The following is a 23369-nucleotide window of genomic DNA, read 5'->3' as shown; positions in this document are numbered from 1 at the left end:
CACTTCCTATAGCAATGATATAATGCAAATTCATTGCAAACTATACTCAACACATCTTCCCCTTTTTATAAACAAAAACAAATAATAAACAATATAAATATAACAGCAAACATGACAACCAGAAATAACTAACAATCAAACCTAAGTGACAAGTTTCATTCTCAACATTCCTCAATGAGTCTGTGTGGCTTTCTGATAGCTCTAGCACTAGATGTATAGTTTCAGTGTCATTTGGTTCATTGTTAATGCTATCTGCTCTGTCAAGTTCTTCCACATAAGCTTCATGAAATGGCAATATGTCATGTCCTAATGCTCCATTTTGTTCAGGTAGTGTCCATTCATCTTCAGCCCCCAATAATCCGTCTGTATCACTAAACAATTCCAGCAGTTGGCAGCATTTTGGACTCTGCACATTTTGGTATCTTCAATAAATGTCTACAATTTTGTCCAAGAACTAAACCTTCTGTGGTTTTCACTTCAAATGATCGTTCTGCCACTTTACTCAGCTTCATTGTCCCATTTTTGTCCTGTCCAGACTTTCATAACATCCCCAACATGCAGCTCCCTGTGATCTTTTGCACCCCTGTCATAGTTTCTCTTCTGACATTCTCTTATGTTCTCTTTCTTCTTCCAATACATTTTGTGTAATTTGCTATTTGCATGGTACTGGGTAAGAGCCAACTGAGGTAATTTAGTTTTTATCTGCCTGCCAAAAAACAGTTCTTCTGGAGACTTTCCTCCTTCCAGTGGTGTAGCGTGATAGTGTGGATTCTCTCCTGAGTTACTAGCCTTTGCAAGCAACATCTTAATTTTGACTCCAGCCTCTGATAATCCATTATTTAGGGAATACCTGGGACTAGTTATATGGGTAAATCCAAACTCCTCAGAAAATGCTTCAAAATGTTTACATGAAAACTGGGGGTCATTGTCTGACTTTAAGACATTTGAAATGACATACTTTGAAAACACTGCTCGTAATTTCTCGCACACCTGTACGCTGAGGAAGTATTTCTCAGTTTGGCAACTTCAGGGTATGTGGTAAACATCTAATATGGCTTTGTAATCATGGCCATTCAGTGAAAAGAGATCCACACCTACTGTTTGCCACATAATTATCACAATTTCTTCCTGCATGAGAGCTTCTTTAGGGAGAGCAGATTGAAAGGACTGACAAGTTGGGCATGCAGAGATAAAGGTTGTGATATCAGTCATTATTTTTGGCCAGAAATGAACTTCCCTAGCTCTCCTTCTGTATTTTTGTATTTCTAAATACCCTTCATGTATTTTAGTTAACATTTCTTTTCTCAGTGATACAGGAATTACCAGTCTATTGCCGTTCAGAAGCACACTATCAAACACTGAAAGCTGTTCCCTATGTGGCAAGTACTGCTTGGGCATGTATACCTTTTAACTTGCAGAATTGATGGCTTGCTTGTATTACATTTTGAAGAGTTTCATCTTCTGCAGTTGCCTTTTGTAATCTCTGCCACATAGTTGATTAAATGGCTACAGACATTTTGACACTATTAACATGCATCTCTATATCCGAGTCAGTTCCATCATCAGGTGATCTGTGACACTCTGTCCAAATTTAAGATAAAGTATCTGCAATTAATAAATGTCTTCCTGGTGTCTATTCCAATAGATAATCCTATTTCTATAACTTCAAAAGTAGCCTCTGAATTTTTCATGGTGCTTTCCACAATTCTTTGTGTGAAATAGTTATTAAGGGTTTAAGATCAGTTTTAACTGTAAATGGGATGCCTAGATTTCAACATGTTGGAGCCCTGTTTTGTCTGTTTGTTTCTATAACTGATGATGACAGAGACAGGCTGCTTCCATGCAATCACTTTATTACATGACTGACTGCAATACAACTCCAACTATACTAAGCTGGAACTCTTCCTGTTTCCTGTGTCCCCTGCTCCTTGAACTTACTTCCTGTAATGCAAATTTATTGCAAACTATACTCAACATTAGTGACCGCAGTCGCTATATATTTTATCGAGGCCCGCACTGACAATAGCACACCACTAGTAATCTAGCCCTCTATTGGTATGCTTTGTTGAAGCAGCAGCAGTGCACTACTGGGAGCTAGCTGAACATAGCAGGTGAGGCAAAGAAAAGAGGAATATACAGGGAGTGCAGAATTATTAGGCAAATGAGTATTTTGACCACATCATCCTCTTTATGCATGTTGTCTTACTCCAAGCTGTATAGGCTCGAAAGCCTACTACCAATTAAGCATATTAGGTGATGTGCATCTCTGTAATGAGAAGGGGTGTGGTCTAATGACATCAACACCCTATATCAGGTGTGCATAATTATTAGGCAACTTCCTTTCCTTTGGCAAAATGGGTCAAAAGAAGGACTTGACAGGCTCAGAAAAGTCAAAAATAGTGAGATATCTTGCAGAGGGATGCAGCACTCTTAAAATTGCAAAGCTTCTGAAGCGTGATCATCGAACAATCAAGCGTTTCATTCAAAATAGTCAACAGGGTCGCAAGAAGCGTGTGGAAAAACCAAGGCGCAAAATAACTGCCCATGAACTGAGAAAAGTCAAGCGTGCAGGTTTCATGTCCTTTTTAACAGCTACACATGGGGTTCATACAAGTCTATAGCCTAAACCGATTTCAGGCAACAATTTGTTAGATACTTCTAGTGCCCATCTAATACATTTAATTAAAGTGGTTTCCAAGCACTAATTCTTCATTCTTCTAGGTAAAAAGTGTAAATAAGAATATAATAAATGGAATATGGTTACCCTTAGCGGATTATCTATAAAGCCCTTTTGCTATTAAGGATAGGAATGGGAAAGAAGGACAATTAAAATGTATTACTAAATATTCCAAACAATACCATCAAATTATTCAAACATATCTGCTGTATGGAGTTGCCACTAGGGATGGGCGAATGTTTCTAAAAATTTGAAATTTAAACAAATTTTGATACATTCGTTCGTATCAAATCGAATTTCAAATGTTTATATAACATTCTAACATTCTATTTTCGAAATTTCGTTTTCGTTTTTGAATTTTTCAATAAAATTCGAAAATATTAGTTCGAATAATAGAATGTTTAGCTATGTATTCATTCAATTTCGAAATGTAATATTCGAATTCTAATGTGACATTCGAATTCGAATGTGACATTCAAATTTGAAATAGTATTTCTAGTCTACAACTGTGTTTAATAAATGTAATATTCAAATTTAAATGCTACATTCGAATTCGAATATCACATTCGAATTTGAAATAGTATTTCTAGTCTAATACTGTGTTTTAAATGTGATATTCGATTCAAATGTGATATTCGATTCGAATGTGACATTCGAATTCGAAATAGTATTTCTAGTCTAATACTGTGTTTAATAAATGTAATATTCAAATTTGAATGTGACATTTGATTTGAATGTGATATTCGATTCGAATGTGACATTTGAAATAGTGTTTCTAGTCTACAATTGTGTTTTATAAATGTAATATTCGAATTCAAATGTGATATTCGAATGTAACATTCGAATTCGAATGTAACATTCGAATTCAAATGTGACATTCGAATTCAAATGTGACATTCGAAAACTGTAAATAATATTCGAAAATCAAATTTTTAAGAATATTCGCTCTTATCAACATTCTATTATGTAAATCGAATTTCTACAATAACATTCGTTCTAACATTCGAATTCGGATATAAACACATTCGCCCATCCCTAGTTGCCACATTAAAAGTATTGAGGAAAGAGAGTGGCCAATTTGCGCATTCAAGAAATTTAACCTTCTTCCACAGGTTGGAGATACTAATTCATGACTAATATTTAATGTATCATATAGATGTGGCAGCAAATGCTGTAAGGCTTGTGAATTTTTAAAGGTAGTCAGAATTTTTACTCTTATGTGATGGGACAAAACTTCCATATTTATAAAAAAAAAAGTTTTGTGGTATTATCTGACTGAGTGTTCACTTTGCGTAAAATAATACGTTGGTATGACCACAAGTAGGGATGGGTGAATGTTTTGCAACACTCAAAAAATTAAACAAATTTTAACACATTCGTTTGTTTTTTCTCAAATCAAAGTTTTTTATTGAGGTATTTTGCGTTACAACATTCACAACAAGTCAAACATTACAGAAATTGCAAAAAAAAAAAGGAACATTTACAAGTTTTGGAGGAACTGTTGAAATGGCATTAGCTTGAAAGGAATAAACATAGTTGACGCGTAAAACCTCCAACCACAAATAAGATTCTTAGACCAATACTGGAAGCCAGGCTGACAAAAGAAACCATACATGAACTATTGAACTTCTGAATAGTATTTGTTAAATTGAATGTTATATTTGACATTTCGAATGTAAATGGTTGAACTAATTATGATCATTCGAAAATGAATGTAACATTCAAAAACCGGAAATAACATTTGATTACCAAATTTTAATGACTTTTCATTCTTAATAACATTTGATTGTTAAAAACGAATGTCCACAGGACTATTCATTCTACCAAACGAATAACACTTTCAGCACATTCGCCCATCCCTAACCACAAGGGATGTACATACACTCATATGTGAACAAGTCAGCTATATCGCAGATGACAATACCTTTTGGTACTTTCATGACATTTTATTAATGTTCATGGCAAACGTGTATCTACCTTTAAATAAAATGCTATTGAAGTGATTCACCCAGAAAGATGATAAAAGTTGCTTTCTAGACAAAAAATTACTAGATTTAAAAACTAAAACACAGGTTCCATAGGGATTTAAAGGGATACTGGACCCAATTTTTTTTCTTTCATGATTCAGATAGAGCATGCAATTTTAAGCAACTTTCTAATTTACTCCTATTATCAATTTTTCTTTGTTCTCTTGTTATCTTTATTTTAAAAAAAAAGTGTTTGTTTCAGAACCCTGAAAAGCACTTGTTCATTGGTGGATGAATTTATCCTCCAATCAGCAAGAACAACCCAGGTTGTTCACCAGAAATGGTCCGGCATCTAAACTTACATTCTTGCATTTCAAATAAAGATACAAAGAGAATGAAGAACATTTGATAATAGGAGTAAATTAAAAAGTTGCTTAAAATTGCATGCTCTATCTGAATCACAAAAGAAAAAATTTGGGTTCATTGTCCCTTTAACTTAGAAAATGATGTCATTAATTATTTAGCATAATATACTTTATAAATGTAAATAAAAAATCTATTTTTACTGTATGTCAAAGAGTCTGAAAAATAACACAGCTTTTTATCACTCTTAGGGTGGACATGATTTAGTTTATAGATTGCTTTTAATATGTATCAAATCAATCAATACTATGTGATGAATTCTTTGAGTGATATCATAAAGTAAAATGTCTCAATCACAATCTATTGGCTGAGGTTTTTTGAGCTATTTTTCTGGCTGAAAAGGCCGCTTTTCTATTTGACGTGATTACAATAGCACCTTCCCAGTTCTTTCCCACACCCATGAGTGTGTTTTCAGAGCCTCGCTAAAAGCCCTATTTCTCCTGTTAAGTGTGATCAGTCCACGGGTCATCATTACTTCTGGGATATTACTCCTCCCCAACAGGAAGTGCAAGAGGATTCACCCAGCAGAGCTGCATATAGCTCCTCCCCTCTACGTCACTCCCAGTCATTCTCTTGCACCCAACGACTAGATAGGATGTGTGAGAGGACTATGGTGATTATACTTAGTTTTATACCTTCAATCAAAAGTTTGTTATTTTATAATAGCACCGGAGTGTGTTATTCCTTCTCTGGTAGAATTTGAAGAAGAATCTACCTGAGTTTTTACTATGATTTTAGCCGGAGTAGTTAAGATCATATTGCTGTTTCTCGGCCATCTGAGGAGAGGTAAACTTCAGATCAGGGGACAGCGGGCAGAATAATCTGCAAAGAGGTATGTAGCAGCTTTTATTTTCTGACAATGGAATTGATGAGAAAATCCTGCCATACCGATATAATGTCATGTATGTATATTTTACACTTCAGTATTCTGGGGAATGGTACTTCACTGGAATTGCACTGTGTACATAAGACTTTAGCCTATTTTGCAGGGACTAGCAACAGGCTTTTTAATAACTCTTAATTTATGTTAAACGTTTTTGCTGGAATGTAAAATCGTTTTCATTTTCTGAGGTGCTGGGTGAATAAAATGTTTGGGCACTATTTTTCCACTTGGCAGTTGCTTGATCTAATTTCTGACAGTTTACTGATCTCTCTCACTGTTGTGTGTGAGGGGGAGGGGCCGCTTTTTGGCGCTTTTGCTACGCATCAAAAAATTCAGTCAGAAGCTCATTGTATTTCCTGCATGATCCGGTTCATCTCTACAGAACTCAGGGGTCTTCAAAACTTGTTTTGAGGGAGGTAATCATTCACAGCAGAGCTGTGAGATTGTAGTTGACTGTGATAAAAAACGTTTATTCTGTAACTTTTTTTCTGCTATCAGGGTTAGTTGTCCTTTGCTAATGGGAACAAACCTTTGCTAAAATTGTGTTTTTTACAAGGATTGATGCTATAACCTTTTCAGTTTATTAATTTTCAACTGTCATAAATCTTTCTGTGCTTCTTATAGGCACAGTACGTTTTCATAGTATTTTACTTGAATAGTATTTCCAAGTTGCAAGTTTATTTGCTAGTGTGTTAAACATGTCTGATTCAGAGGAAGATATCTGTGCTATTTGTGCTAATGCCAAAGTGGAGCCCAATAGAAATTTATGTACTAACTGTATTGATGCTACTTTAAATAAGAGTCAATCTGTACAAATTGAACAAATTTCACCAAACAGCGAGGGGAGAGTTATGCCGACTAACTCGCCTCACGTGTCAGCACCTGCATCTCCCGCTCGGGAGGTGCGCGATATTGTGGCGCCCAGTACATCTGGGCGGCCATTACAAATAACATTACAAGATATGGCTACTGTTATGACTGAAGTTTTGGCTAAATTACCAGAACTAAGAGGCAAGCGTGATCACTCTGGGGTGAGAACAGAGTGCGCTGATAATGCTAGGGCCATGTCAGATACTGCGTCACAACTTGCAGAACATGAGGACGGAGAGCTTCTGTCTGCGGCTGACGGTTCCGATCCAAACAGATTGGATTCAGATATTTCAAATTTTAAATTTAAGCTGGAAAACCTCCGTGTATTACTAGGGGAGGTGTTAGCGGCTCTGAATGATTGTAACACAGTTGCAATACCAGAGAAAATGTGTAGGTTGGATAAATATTTTGCGGTACCAACGAGTACTGACGTTTTTCCTATACCTAAGAGACTAACTGAAATTATTACTAAGGAGTGGGATAGACCCGGTGTGCCGTTCTCACCCCCTCCGATATTTAGAAAGATGTTTCCAATAGACACTACCACACGGGACTTATGGCAAACGGTCCCTAAGGTGGAGGGAGCAGTTTCTACTTTAGCTAAGCGTACCACTATCCCGGTGGAGGATAGCTGTGCCTTTTCAGATCCAATGGATAAAAAGTTAGAGGGTTACCTTAAGAAAATGTTTGTTCAACAAGGTTTTATATTGCAACCCCTTGCATGCATTGCGCCGGTCACGGCTGCGGCGGCATTCTGGTTTGAGTCTCTGGAAGAGACCATTAATTCAACTACTCTGGATGAGATTACGGACAAGCTTAGAGTCCTTAAGCTAGCTAATTCATTCATTTCGGAGGCCGTAGTACATTTAACTAAACTCACGGCTAAGAATTCAGGATTCATCATTCAGGCGCGCAGAGCACTGTGGCTAAAATCCTGGTCAGCTGATGTTACTTCTAAGTCTAAATTACTTAATATACCTTTCAAAGGGCAGACCTTATTTGGGCCCGGTTTGAAAGAAATTATCGCTGACATTACAGGAGGTAAAGGCCACGCCCTGCCTCAAGACAGGGCCAAACCTAAGGCTAGACAGTCTAATTTTCGTTCCTTTCGGAATTTCAAAGCAGGAGCAGCATCAACTTCCTCTGCTCCAAAACAGGAAGGAGCTGTTGCTCGCTACAGACAAGGCTGGAGACCTAACCAGTCTTGGAACAAGGGCAAGCAGGCCAGGAAACCTGCTGCTGCCCCTAAAACAGCATGAATTGAGGGCCCCCGATCCGGGATCGGATCTAGTGGGGGGCAGACTTTCTCTCTTCGCCCAGGCTTGGGCAAGAGATGTCCAGGATCCCTGGGCACTAGAGATAATATCTCAGGGATACCTTCTGGACTTCAAATACTCTCCTCCAAGAGAGAGATTTCATCTGTCAAGGTTGTCAACAAACCAAACAAAGAAAGAGGCGTTTCTACGCTGCGTACAAGAGCTTTTGTTAATGGGAGTAATCCATCCAGTTCCACGGTCGGAACAGGGACAAGGGTTTTACTCAAATCTGTTTGTGGTTCCCAAAAAAGAGGGAACGTTCAGACCAATCCTGGATTTAAAGATCCTAAACAAATTCCTAAGAGTTCCATCGTTCAAAATGGAGACTATTCGGACAATTTTACCCATGATCCAAAAGGGTCAGTACATGACCACAGTGGATTTAAAGGATGCTTACCTTCACATACCGATTCACAAAGATCATTACCGGTACCTAAGGTTTGCCTTCCTAGACAGGCATTACCAGTTTGTAGCTCTTCCATTCGGATTGGCTACAGCTCCAAGAATCTTCACAAAGGTTCTGGGTGCTCTTCTGGCGGTACTAAGACCGCGAGGAATCTCGGTAGCTCCGTACCTAGACGACATTCTGATACAAGCTTCAAGCTTTCAAACTGCCAAGTCTCATACAGAGTTAGTACTGGCATTTCTAAGGTCACATGGATGGAAGGTGAACGAAAAGAAAAGTTCCCTCGTTCCACTCACAAGAGTTCCCTTCCTGGGGACTCTTATAGATTCTGTAGAAATGAAGATTTACCTGACAGAAGACAGGTTAACAAGACTTCAAAGTGCATGCCGCGTCCTTCATTCCATTCAACACCCGTCAGTGGCTCAATGCATGGAGGTAATCGGCTTAATGGTAGCAGCAATGGACATAGTACCCTTTGCACGCCTACACCTCAGACCACTGCAATTGTGCATGCTAAGTCAGTGGAATGGGGATTACTCAGACTTGTCCCCTTCTCTAAATCTGGATCAGGAGACCAGAAATTCTCTTCTATGGTGGCTTTCTCGGCCACATCTGTCCAGGGGGATGCCATTCAGCAGGCCAGACTGGACAATTGTAACAACAGACGCCAGCCTTCTAGGTTGGGGTGCCGTTTGGAATTCTTTGAAGGCTCAGGGACAATGGAGTCAGGAGGAGAGCCTCCTACCAATAAACATTCTGGAATTGAGAGCAGTTCTCAATGCCCTTCTGGCTTGGCCCCAGTTAACAACTCGGGGGTTCATCAGGTTTCAGTCGGACAACATCACGACTGTAGCTTACATCAACCATCAGGGAGGGACAAGAAGCTCCCTAGCAATGATGGAAGTATCAAAGATAATTCGCTGGGCAGAGTCTCACTCTTGCCACCTGTCAGCAATCCACATCCCGGGAGTGGAGAACTGGGAAGCGGATTTTTTAAGTCGTCAGACTTTTCATCCGGGGGAGTGGGAACTTCATCCGGAGGTCTTTGCCCAAATACTTCGACGTTGGGGCAAACCAGAGATAGATCTCATGGCGTCTCGACAGAACGCCAAGCTTCCTCGTTACGGGTCCAGATCCAGGGATCCGGGAGCGGTCCTGATAGATGCTTTGACAGCACCTTGGACCTTCAGGGTGGCTTATGTGTTTCCACCCTTCCCGATGCTTCCTCGATTGATTGCCAGAATCAAGCAGGAGAGAGCATCAGTGATTCTAATAGCACCTGCATGGCCACGCAGGACTTGGTATGCAGATCTGGTGGACATGTCATCCTGTCCACCTTGGTCTCTACCTCTGAAACAGGACCTTCTGATACAGGGTCCTTTCAAACATCAAAATCTAACTTCTCTGAAGCTGACTGCTTGGAAATTGAACGCTTGATTTTATCAAAACGTGGTTTTTCTGAGTCAGTTATTGATACCTTAATACAGGCTAGGAAGCCTGTTACCAGAAAAATTTACCATAAGATATGGTGTAAATACCTATATTGGTGCGAATCCAAAGGTTACTCTTGGAGTAAGGTTAGGATTCCTAGGATATTGTCTTTTCTACAAGAAGGTTTAGAAAAGGGGTTATCTGCTAGTTCCTTAAAGGGACAGATCTCAGCTCTGTCCATTCTGTTGCACAAACGTCTGTCAGAAGTTCCAGACGTTCAGGCTTTTTGTCAGGCTTTGGCCAGGATTAAGCCTGTGTTTAAAACTGTTGCTCCGCCATGGAGTTTAAACCTTGTTCTTAACGTTTTACAGGGCGTTCCGTTTGAACCCCTTCATTCCATTGACATAAAGTTGTTATCTTGGAAAGTTCTATTTTTAATGGCTATTTCCTCGGCTCGAAGAGTCTCTGAGTTATCAGCCTTTCATTGTGATTCTCCTTATTTGATTTTTCACTCGGATAAGGTAGTTCTGCGTACTAAACCTGGGTTCTTACCTAAGGTAGTCACTAACAGGAATATCAATCAAGAGATTGTTGTTCCATCCTTGTGTCCAAATCCTTCTTCAAAGAAGGAACGTCTTCTGCACAATCTGGATGTAGTTCGTGCCCTAAAATTTTACTTACAGGCAACTAAAGAATTTCGACAAACGTCTTCCCTGTTTGTCGTTTACTCTGGTCAGAGGAGAGGTCAAAAAGCTTCTGCTACCTCTCTCTCTTTTTGGCTTCGTAGCATAATTCGTTTGGCTTATGAGACTGCTGGACAGCAGCCTCCTGAAAGAATTACAGCTCATTCCACTAGAGCTGTGGCTTCCACTTGGGCCTTTAAGAATGAGGCCTCTGTTGAACAGATTTGCAAGGCTGCAACTTGGTCTTCACTTCATACTTTTTCCAAATTTTACAAATTTGACACTTTTGCTTCTTCGGAGGCTATTTTTGGGAGAAAGGTTCTTCAGGCAGTGGTTCCTTCTGTATAAAGAGCCTGCCTGTCCCTCCCGTCATCCGTGTACTTTTGCTTTGGTATTGGTATCCCAGAAGTAATGATGACCCGTGGACTGATCACACTTAACAGGAGAAAACATAATTTATGCTTACCTGATAAATTCCTTTCTCCTGTAGTGTGATCAGTCCACGGCCCGCCCTGTTTTTTTGCGGCAGGTAAATATTTTTTAAATTATACTCCAGTCACCACTACACCCTTGGCTTCTCCTTTCTCGTTGGTCCTTGGTCGAATGACTGGGAGTGACGTAGAGGGGAGGAGCTATATGCAGCTCTGCTGGGTGAATCCTCTTGCACTTCCTGTTGGGGAGGAGTAATATCCCAGAAGTAATGATGACCCGTGGACTGATCACACTACAGGAGAAAGGAATTTATCAGGTAAGCATAAATTATGTTTTTTACTATGAGGCTGAAAAGTTCTCGCAAATTAAAATTGTTTTTGAGTCAAGTCATGTTTTTCCCCAAACAAACGGCTTAGAACAGCTGCTATATCTTGTGCTTAACATCTATGCATTTTTATCTGTATACTTTTATTAATTTATAGAGGTTGGACACCTGATTATTTTATATTATATTTGCATATATTAATTCTACTTGTGATTAACACAATATTTTTTGTTTCTTATTTTCTTTCTTTGCTTGTAGTGCAAACAGCTTTGGGTTCCAGATAATAATATATCATTTATATTAGTGGACTTTTCTTTTTATAGAATGGATGCAATCCTTTCTGTGGTGGTTGGCTATAGACTAATTATTTGCAGACTTGCAGTTTTTTGCCTATGTTCTTCATTTGTACTCTAAACTGAATCCAGGTCATGTACTAGGCATTCTAAGTACAAAGTCGTTGGCAAAATATTTAATACGAGAAATCTGTTTTGTAATAAATGTTATCATATAATTAAAACAAAATCTTTCCATATACTGGATTTTGAAATCTGTTGATAAACATAAGGGGTTAGATTACAAGTGGAGCACTAATTTATCGCGCTCCATTGTGTAATACCAGCGCACGCTAATGAGTGCTGGTATTACAAGTTAAGAGCAATGCGAACATGAGCTTGCGTTCACATTGCTAGGAAGCATTGAGCTCACAAGAGCGTGCTTCCATAGGCTCCAATGGGTGCCTCATTCTAATGCTATCAGAGACGGCATCAGAATCTATGCACAGTTAAGTAGCGCAGTGATGGCAGCAAATATAAATATATATGTATATGATTATATACATATATATTTATGTGTTAATATGTGTATATACACATATTAACACTAGGGCTGCAAATAACGATTATTTTCATAATCGATTAATCGGCCGATTATTTTTTCGATTAATCGACTAATCGGATAAAAAGAGAATCAATAGTTTTCTAGGTTTTAAATAAAATCCACATAATAAGTGTTACAAATATAAACTTCTGACTAAAACTTTACATTAACACAACTGTTTCTTCAATTTTTAAGCAGCAGAGCACAGTTTTATAATTAAACAAAACAAAACCACAAACTGTTTGAAAAGAGGTAGAACTAGAAAGAGTTAGACTATCACTGTTAATAACATTCTGTTATTCACTCTTTCAGAAACTTTGCATTGAAATGCAAAAATCTCAACATGTCCACATGCTTCTGGCTAAGGCTGGTTCTCAGTTTGCAGCTATATTTCCTGCAGCAGAGAAAAGGCAGTTGAGGTGTATAAGTAGGGTTTTACTAATTTCACCAAAGTGGGATATTTATCATTGTTAGCTCTTCACCAATGCTAAGTGTTTGTGAGGATTGTCCGGGTTGCATACTATCCCTTTAAGGATTTTACTTCCTTTTACTATTTAAGGACCCTCCTACCATTTTCCTTTGCTGGCGAATTGAGTGTTGTAGCCATTCAGCTACAGAATCTTATCCTTGCTAGCTCTGTGGATTTTCTACCCAACATTTCCTGTTACCTGCTTCCAGACTTTTTGTAGGAACCAGTTTCCATCTCTAAAACTTGCAGCATTCTCTCTCCTTTCTACTGAGAGATCGTGTGCTCTTCTCTGACGTCATCAGCTACGGACGTGCAGAGTTATCTGAACAGCTCATCTCACTCCCGGCATCTCCGGATGTACTGTGATCTGTGTGAGATACAGCCTGCCAGTCCTGCTTGAGACTACTCCGGTACCGTAATGAGCGCACCCTCTTGATAACGGTAACATCTTTATTGCCATATTGAATTTAGTAAAGTTATTATAAGTTAATCTTACTGTTTCATTTTTTGGCATAAATTAACTCATTGTGTTAACTGAGGAAATCTCGCTATTTGTTGACACAGTGACACACACCCACTATTTTTGAATATAAGGTGTTCCTGAGTAATCTTTACTTAAGTATTAGGATATCAACTAAGATATCTCCCAGTAAATCCTTATAAGTAAGTAGTACATTACATAATTCGCCAGCCATTAGAAAGTGAGGAATATTTATATATAATTCCTTATTGATTCCTGCACATAAGGAAATTAACGTACTACTTAAAGCTGACATGGATCAGGATACTATGGCAAACCGTATTCAGGCTTTATCTGATAGAATGGATTACATTAGCAACTCCTTCCAAGAATTACAAGTTGAGAACCAGGCACTTAAAGCCTGTCTTAGAGAGGTTCTCTCAGTAAAACCTAGTCAAACTGAGACACACCCAGAACCCTCGGTTTCACCCCCTGAAAAGTTCACTGGGACTCGCTCTCAATTTAGAGAATTCAAAAACTCCTGCTTATTGTTATTTGAGCTCAAACCCAGAACTTATCCCTCAGAGAGGGTTAGAGTACTGACTGTGATCTCGTACCTCAGGGGTGAACCGAGAGCCTGGGCAGATTCATATTATGAGAGACAGGATTCTATTTTGGGATCATTAGATGGGTTTTTTGCTGAAATGTCTATCCTTTATGATGACCCATTTAAACAGGTGTCTGCAGAGAACGCTCTGAGATCCCTTAAACAATCAAAGAATCCTGTAGAAGTATATATAACTCAGTTCAAAATCTCTGCCACTGACTCTCTATGGAACGAAGTATCCCTAAAAAATCAGTTTCGAATTGGTCTCTCAGAAGAGATTAAGGACGAGCTTTCTCGCATTGGAATTCCAGAAACCCTTGAGGAACTTTTTTCCCTAGCTATAAGTATTGATCGTCGCCTCAGGGAAAGGCGCTCAGAAAAAGCAAGCTCCTCTAAAAGATACATACCTTCCCCGAGTTATGCTACGAAGGATTATGCACAACCCATGGAAATAGGGTTTGTGAAAGGGACGCTACCACCTCAGGAAAAATTGAGGAGAAAGGCTCAAAATTTGTGCATGTATTGTGCAGCTACAAATCATGAGGTTAAGGACTGTCCAGTCCTCTCTAAACAAAAATCATGTAAGTTATTTAACTTCCATTTAAGTTCTGTGAGTGGTACACTGTCGTCCAGGTTTATAACCATACCCATTGTTTTGCAGTGGGACAACAACAGGATCACGACTGAGGCTATTGTTGACACGGGTTCCTGTGGGAATTTTGTTGATATGACATTTGCAAAATGTAATAAAATTCCATTGTTGTGTAAGCAGAACCCTGTCTCTGTGAAAGTCATTGATGGTAGGTCTTTGTCCACAGGTCCTGTCACTCATCAGACACTACCACTACATCTCTCTACAAAGACTTACATCTCTGGGGATCTAACTTTAGATGTCATACATTCCCCTATGTTTAATGTCATACTTGGGATTCATTGGTTACGCCAACATAAACCTTTGATTGATTGGAATACTCTTGGTCTCACTTTTCCTACAAACAATCCTCCTGAAACAACACATAGTACACCTACAGTATTAAACATCACAGAATCTTCTATTCCCACACATTATCTCGATTTCAGTGACGTTTTTGATAAAAAAGATGCTGAAACTTTGCCGCCCCATAGGGCATACGATTGCCCGATTGATCTCCTCCCTGGGGTTTCCATTCCTTTCGGGCATATCTACCCATTATCTAAGCCCGAGCTAGAACATCTTAAGAATTATATTGATGAGAACCTCAGGAAGGGGTTCATAAGACCTAGCACATCGCCAGCTGGGGCTGGCATGTTTTTTGTCACTAATAAGGACGGGTCTTTAAGACCTATTATTGATTATAGAGAGCTGAACAGACGTACTAGAAAAAATAGGTACCCACTCCCACTCATACCCGAGCTGATAGAGAGATTGAGGGGTGCCTCGGTTTACACAAAATTGGATCTCCGAGGTGCCTATAATCTCATCAGAATGAGAGCTGGAGACGAATGGCTTACAGCATTCAGGACCAGATATGGCCTGTTCGAATATACTGTAATGCCATTCGGATTGTGCAATGCTCCAGCTACATTTCAATGTTTAATCAATGACATTTTCAGAGACATACTAGATGTTTACATGGTTGTATATTTGGATGACATCCTGATCTACTCTGCAGACCTTAACCAACACAGATTACATGTAAGGAATGTCTTATCCAGATTAAGAGAACACCGGCTTTACGCCAAACTTGAAAAATGTATCTTTGACACAGATGATATAGCCTTTCTAGGCTACCATATCACTCCATCTGGTATTAGTATGCAAGAAGATAAGGTGCAGGCTATCCAAACGTGGCCCATTCCCACCTCAAAGAAGGAAGTCCAGCGTTTCCTGGGCTTTTCTAATTTCTACAGGAAGTTTATTCCAGGTTTTGCTAAAACCACCAAACCACTAACAGATCTGACAAAACTCAACTCTCACTTCAAGTGGACTAATCAGACTCAGGCAGTGTTCGATTTACTAAAACATAAATTCTCATCAGCTCCTATTTTACAGTTCCCAGATTTAGACAAACAATTTATTCTCGAAGTTGACGCATCCGAATATGCGATTGGGGCCATCTTGTCACAGAGGAAATCCTTTAAGGAACCCTTGCATCCTGTGGCATTCTTCTCAAGACTTATGCTCCCCGCGGAACTCAATTATCCGGTAGGGGAGAAGGAGCTCTTGGCCATCAAGGCCTCCTTCGATCATTGGCGTCATCTGCTAGAGGGCGCACATCATCCCATAGTAATCTATACCGACCATAAAAACCTCCAGTACTTACAGTCCAACAGGACTCTTTCTTCTAGGCAATTACGTTGGAGCCTCTACTTTTCCAGATTCCGCTACATTATCACCTATCGACCTGGTACAAAAAATGGTAAAGCTGACGCCTTATCCAGAAAGGATCAAAGACTCTCTCCTACCCAGATTCCTTCTACTGTGATACCTAAACATTGCGTTGTTGGCATGCTAACGGATTTAATTCCTTATCTGAAAGAGGCACAACAGACTGATAACACCAAACCACTGAGTGATTTGCAGCTAGACCCGGACCACCTATACAGATACCAGGATAGGTTCTATGTGCCCCCCTCTCTCAGACCATCCATACTAAATATGGTTCATAATTCACCCTTAGCTGGACATTTGGGTCTTATGAAATCTCAAGATCTCCTAAAAAGATCCTTCTGGTGGCCTACTATGACGAAAGATGTGAATCTCTATATCTCACAGTGTAACATCTGTGCCGCAACAAAACATTCTAGACAACTTCCCACAGGGTTACTCCATCCAATACCGGTTCCACATGCACCTTGGGAGACGGTTTCATTGGACTTCATAGTTGAACTCCCCTTATCGTTGTCTTACACTACTATATTGGTTGTAACTGACTTATTTTCGAAAATGGCACATTTCATCCCACTTACTGCTTTACCATCGGCGGAAAAGACAAGTGACATCTTTGTTAAGGAAATTATTCGATTACATGGCATCCCCAAGGTTTTGATAAGTGATAGGGGAACACAGTTCACCTCCAGGTTCTGGAGAAACCTTTGTAAGGCATTACATATAGAACAACGTCTCAGCACCTCCTATCACCCCCAAACTAACGGGCAAACGGAGCGTGTCAATCAGTGCCTCGAACAGTATCTGAGATGCTACTGTTCCCATCAGCAAGACACATGGGCATCCTACTTACCTCTGGCTGAGATTGCTTACAATAATAGCAAAAGTTCTTCAACTGGTTACAGTCCCTTTTTCATCAACTATGGCTACCACCCTCGCTTTGATCTCTTCCCCCGAATTGAAACACCTTGTCCACGAGTCAATGATCTAGTGAATGACATGTCCCAGATCTTCACATCTGTACGGGAAAATATCCAACAAGCCCAATCTACTCAACGGAGTCACTACAATCTTCGCCATAGAAAGGCCCCGGAGTACTCCGTGGGTCAACTTGTCTGGCTTTCAACTAAGAATCTGAAGCTCCCTTATCCTAGTCGAAAGTTAGGTCCATTATTCATTGGACCCTACCCTATCCTTCGTTTGGTTAATCCTGTTACTGTTACTCTCGACCTCCCATCTACCATCCGTATTCACCCTACATTCCATGTCTCCTTGGTCAAGCCTTGCACCTCACCTGCGTCTGGCTCTACATCTCTTCCTGCTCCTGGTGTTGGTGTTCCTGATGTTGACTATGAAGTTCAGACCATCCTTGATTCCCGTTACCGTCATGGACGGTTGTTCTATTTGATACATTGGAAGGGTTACGGACATGACGAAGATTCCTGGGAACCGGCCTCTAATGTGTCTGCACCTCGGCTGGTTTCCATATTCCATAGGAGGTTTCCGGATAGACCACGGCCTTGAACCTCGCTGTGGTTCCTTTTTTGGGGGGCCTATGTGAGGATTGTCCGGGTTGCATACTATCCCTTTAAGGATTTTACTTCCTTTTACTATTTAAGGACCCTCCTACCATTTTCCTTTGCTGGCGAATTGAGTGTTGTAGCCATTCAGCTACAGAATCTTATCCTTGCTAGCTCTGTGGATTTTCTACCCAACATTTCCTGTTACCTGCTTCCAGACTTTTTGTAGGAACCAGTTTCCATCTCTAAAACTTGCAGCATTCTCTCTCCTTTCTACTGAGAGATCGTGTGCTCTTCTCTGACGTCATCAGCTACGGACGTGCAGAGTTATCTGAACAGCTCATCTCACTCCCGGCATCTCCGGATGTACTGTGATCTGTGTGAGATACAGCCTGCCTGTCCTGCTTCCGACTACTCCGGTACCGTAGTGAGCGCACCCTCTTGATAACGGTAACATCTTTATTGCCATATTGAATTTAGTAAAGTTATTATAAGTTAATCTTACTGTTTCATTTTTTGGCATAAATTAACTCATTGTGTTAACTGAGGAAATCTCGCTATTTGTTGACACAGTGACACACACCCACTATTTTTGAATATAAGGTGTTCCTGAGTAATCTTTACTTAAGTATTAGGATATCAACTAAGATATCTCCCAGTAAATCCTTATAAGTAAGTAGTACATTACAGTGTTTTCTACATTGGCAAGGGGCCTCTCAATAAAGTAACCCTTGACTTCATTCTAACATAAAAATATCTTGAATATCTATATACAATGGTAAATAACCAGCTATAAGGTTAGGGGAAATATCTAGTCCGCTCTAAAAATAACGGATATATACTTATAAAGGTTGATTCTGGTACATATTATCACAATTTATTAAAAATATAAAAAAACAATAAAAAACAAAATCAAAAGCGCTAAGGACTATATATCAATAACAGGACAAAGCCTTACACATTTATTTATACAGTACATATAATCAGCAATAGCAAGCAATCTGCTAATAATTGTGCAAACAGATAATAGTGCACATCAATTTAAACAACTCCCATCAATCTAGGGGCAAGGTGTAAACAACAAGCTTGGCACTATATCATGAAAAGCATAGTTCCAAATCACCAAATTTAATATAAACAATCAAAATGACTCCTATTATATCTGGGTTGCACATAAGCCAGGGGTAGATGTAAACTTATACTGTCCTGAAAAAGTGAAAAGTAGACGTCTGTAGACGTCCTTTAGGCTAAGGACATAACCATAAAACACAATACCATATGCAGGAGTTCATTGAAGTGAAGCAGCTGGTGATGTGCACAGACCAACTAATTGCAAACCAACTAATCGATTAATCGATTATGAGATTCATTTACAACTATTTTCATAATCTATTATTATCGATTATGACGATTAGTTGTTGCAGCTCTAATTAACACATACATATATATAAGCCTACACAATAATATATTTACTTGGAACACACAGTTCGCATAGACCACAATGTAAAGGAACTTTTCAGTGCCATTTTTTTTCCCTAACATCCCACACCCGCCAACTTTACCCCCAAAATACTGTCTAGTGCAATTTTTATTTTTTAATAAAATACACTACACTGTATTTTGGGGGCATTTGGGGCATATTTATAAAATTAACCAGAGATCTGATCTTTGGTTAATTTTATGAGTGCTAATTGCTACCGCGAGCTTGCGGTAGCAATAACCAGCCACTTAGCGCACCACTTGTAATCTAGCCCTTAGTTAGTATCTGGGGATGGGTCAAATATAATAACAATAAAAACAGCATTGTAAATCATGCAGGTACTAGTTAGTGCTTTTGGTTAGTACTCACCTAGTGAAATCTTCTCTCCTGAATCTGCTGGTAACAGGAATACTAGCAACGCCAATCCAGATATAAGAACACAGGGTATTAGTAAATTTAGGCCGTAGTACAGTGTTCGTCTGCGCATGGTTACAGTATATGTCACGTCAGGATATGGCTCTTTACAGCACTCGTAATACAATTCATTCCTTTTGCCTGGCACATCTACATGAGAAACAAGAGAGTGAAATCAAAAGGGATAATTGTCCACCATAAATGTGTAAACAAAAAGACAGTTGTTTGCCATATAACAACAAAGGTGAATAATAATGAGGTAAACTGAAATATATCTGCTGTTGGTAAAGCTGTTGTAAAGCAGACAACTTGGTCCTAGACTAGACTGACCAAGTTTTGAAAATGATTTTCAGGTAGTGTTGACAGACTTTTGTTTAGATGTTTAGTTTAAATATACTTTAAAACAGAAATTGAGGTGCTATTATAAGTAATATAAGACAAAAAAGAATACTTGACACTCCCTGTATAGTGTATTTTGGTGAGTAAGTAGATAATCATTTAGGCTAGTAAATATACCATAGAGCGACATATACACAAAAGGTTATGTGCAAATCAAAATGAGTCAATAGCCTTAGTAAAATATCAATGGAAAGTTACCATAAATAGGTAGGGGTATCTCTCAAGGTAGTTAGAATGTCACTCAGGAGTCCTAATGAAGCAATGTCCAGAAAGCAAGTTATTTCCTTCCACCCTTGGAGTATGGTGCAGGTGTGGGTATTACTTCATGCCGTCTTTCGAGTATAGTATGCAAAACCCAGGGGAGCTGCTGAATGTTAAAGGAAACTTCCATTGACGAATCCTCAGGCGTGATGAACTAAGTGAAAAAAGAAACACAGCGCAAGGGTAGTAAATTTAATAACACAGGTCAAATAGCGCAAGTAAAATCAAACTTACAAGAACAAATAAAGCATGTAAAAGTCTCCAATGATCATTCGATCCGAAGCTGCATCAGGCAATATAAAATTCAGAAGCATCAATGTCCGTGGTGTGCACAAAACCAGGGAGCCATCAAACCTTTCTGATACGTCAGTAAACGTCAAGGGTTGTAGCATGATGATGTCAACGCGTTTCATCTGACAGCATTCAGAATTTGTTAAGAGGAATCCTCTTTACAAAGTCTGAATGCTGTGAAATGCGTTGAGGTCACCACGCTCCAACCCTTGACGTTCACTGACGCATCTGAATTTCATCTCGCCTGATGCATCTACGGATCGAAGGATCATTGGAGACTTTTATATGCTTTATTTGTTCTATCATCTTGTAAGTTTGATTTTATTTGTGCTATTTGATCTGTGTTATTAAATTTACTACCCTTAGAGTGGGATGCGCTGTGTTTCTTTTTTCACTTATTGTAAGCACTATGCATGTTGAGGTTCAAAGTAATGAGTCACAAATAAATAAATAAGGGTAAAACTACTGCAAGGTTAGTGGTTGTACCTCATTAATAAAACACAAAATACTCAACTAAATAATCATAGTAGTTTCCATTTATATATAATGAGCATGGATGTGATCCTTTGCAGTTTCCGAAGCTGTTAGCTATTTTTAACTCCCATTGAACACATGGAAGTGAAGAACAATAATTTGCACACATTTCACACTGATCCCATTAACAGCTTTTCGCTTCTTGCATGTAGTCTTTAATGGGATCAAAATTTTGGCAGCCTTTCCAAGGCAAAAGGCTTATATTTAATGCCATTTACAATATGCATTTCCAAATATCAAACATGTTTAAAACATATAAATCACACACATATTTAGGAAAATTATATTAAAAGGTATTAAAGTAGTAATCCATATCTCACATGGATGTAAAAACATCTGTGAGAATTAAAAAAAAAATATATATGTACATATCAATTGTCAGCTGAGTCGATCACAGGTGAAGGTTGCAAGAACAAAACCAGTCTCTCACACCATATTGGTAAAGTTGCTATGCAACATACTCTTTGATGCTATTTTTCCTGTAAAATTTACCAAGTTGCTGGATACTAAATGGAAATGGGAGGGTTACATTTAACATATACAGTAAATATGCTGCAGTGACTAAAACTCCAACACACATTTCGCTGATCAACAGCTTTTTCATGGATACTTAGTCCATCAGCTGTTTCTTAGGTCTATAAATAGACTCCTCCTTTGACTGTCACTCCCCTTTCTGGGAACTGGTTTCCTGACTAAACTCCTTATCAAAATATAGCCACAATAATGTGATATCTATATGAAAAAATATAGACTTAATGGAAATAGGTAATATAAGGGTGATAGACAATCAATCGAAATACAACATGATATTAAAAACCATTATGCAATTTTAAAAATAATAATATATAGCAAATGTATTAGTTATTAAATTCATTACTAAAATCAATAAATGATAAAATAAAATAATATGATCTGAATTAAAACAACTAAAAACAATTAAAGACCTACATATAAAAAATAAATTAATATATATTGATACAAAAGGTGACTATTTCATCCACGAACAGCTAAAGGACATCAGAAAAAGTAAATTTTAAATTTTTTATTTTTATAAAACAATATATCATTTAATGTCCCTAATAAGACCATTTGGGATAAAAGTGAATAACTCAGGAATCCATTACCAACATTTGATACCAAATCATCAACTCTACAATAAGGGGTGATTTTATTTATACCCATACATTTAAGTTGTGAAGGATTTCTGTTATGTGCTGAAACAGAATGTTTTTTAAAACCTTCCTAGATATTATATATATATATATATATATATATATATATATATATATATGTTTCCCCATTCTTGTAGATAGGGTGCATGTAGTGTGACCTACATATTGCAGGTCACATTAGATAAATCACATTTGTATTGCTACAAGAAATTAATTAATTCATTTTATAATCATGTTTTCTCACAATGGACCAAAATTCTAACATTTTCTTTTTTGTGCTCGTAGTTCTACATCCTAAACATTGCCCATTTATGAAATCCAATGCTCTTATTACTTAACCAACTATTGTTAGTATCTACCTCTCTAATATAGCTACTTGTTTATTGATCTTTTTAAATCTGGAGCCCTTTTTAAAATAAGCTTTGGCTTATCATACAAAATATTATCTAAAACTCTATCCCTTTTTAGGACATCCCAATGTTTTGTAATAATTTGAATTAACTCTTTACACTGATTCATTTATTTGGAGGTACCACCAAACTATAATCAGCACAATACACTATGCAATACACTATGAAGACATCTTACGTAGAAGCATTCACTTTACATGGTATCCTTTTTAATTATACTTAAAATAGTTATGTTTGTGCTACTGATAGCTATATTGTAATCTATGTAATGTCTTTCCTTCACATACAGAGTACTGCATAGCAAAATAAACAGCTCTTAAGCTATAATTTACCTCATAGTACTGACGAGATTTCTTAGATAATCTCACCAAAGTGGAGAGTGTTAGTACAGTAGGCTTTGTGACATATCCCCAAAAGAAATTTTTTAAAAAGTTGGAGAAAAAGGAAAGAAAAATTGGACAACCTCATCAGCTTGGAGATAGCAAGACTTGACCAAGAGATCAATGAAATTTAGTGGAACAAAAACATGACCACACCTCTAGAAAGCCTTAAAGTGCTCACAGCCAGCAACATGTTTGCCTATTTGAGGTTTCTAAGATAGTCCTTATTCTATCCAGCAAGACTATTTTACCCTAATAAAACACAAATAGGAATATTTTACAACTACAAATATTTACATAAACAGTATAACAATC

General features: G+C 38.3%; 1 protein-coding gene across 1 annotated transcript in view; it reads right to left on the bottom strand.

The window, feature by feature from the left end:
* LOC128647368 (neuronal acetylcholine receptor subunit alpha-7-like) overlaps positions 1-23369 on the bottom strand; it is a 509652-nt gene that overhangs the window by 205324 nt on the left and 280959 nt on the right. Inside the window, exon 7 of the mRNA XM_053700153.1 lies at positions 19563-19757. Coding sequence (XP_053556128.1) covers positions 19563-19757 — 195 coding nt within the window. The remainder of the gene's footprint in view (positions 1-19562; positions 19758-23369) is intronic.

This window comes from Bombina bombina, chromosome 2 (genome assembly GCF_027579735.1).
Source record: "Bombina bombina isolate aBomBom1 chromosome 2, aBomBom1.pri, whole genome shotgun sequence".
Classification (NCBI taxonomy): Eukaryota; Metazoa; Chordata; class Amphibia; order Anura; family Bombinatoridae; genus Bombina; species Bombina bombina.
The sequence above is the reverse complement of the archived record's forward strand: the minus strand, read 5'-3'. Positions and strand labels throughout refer to the sequence as shown.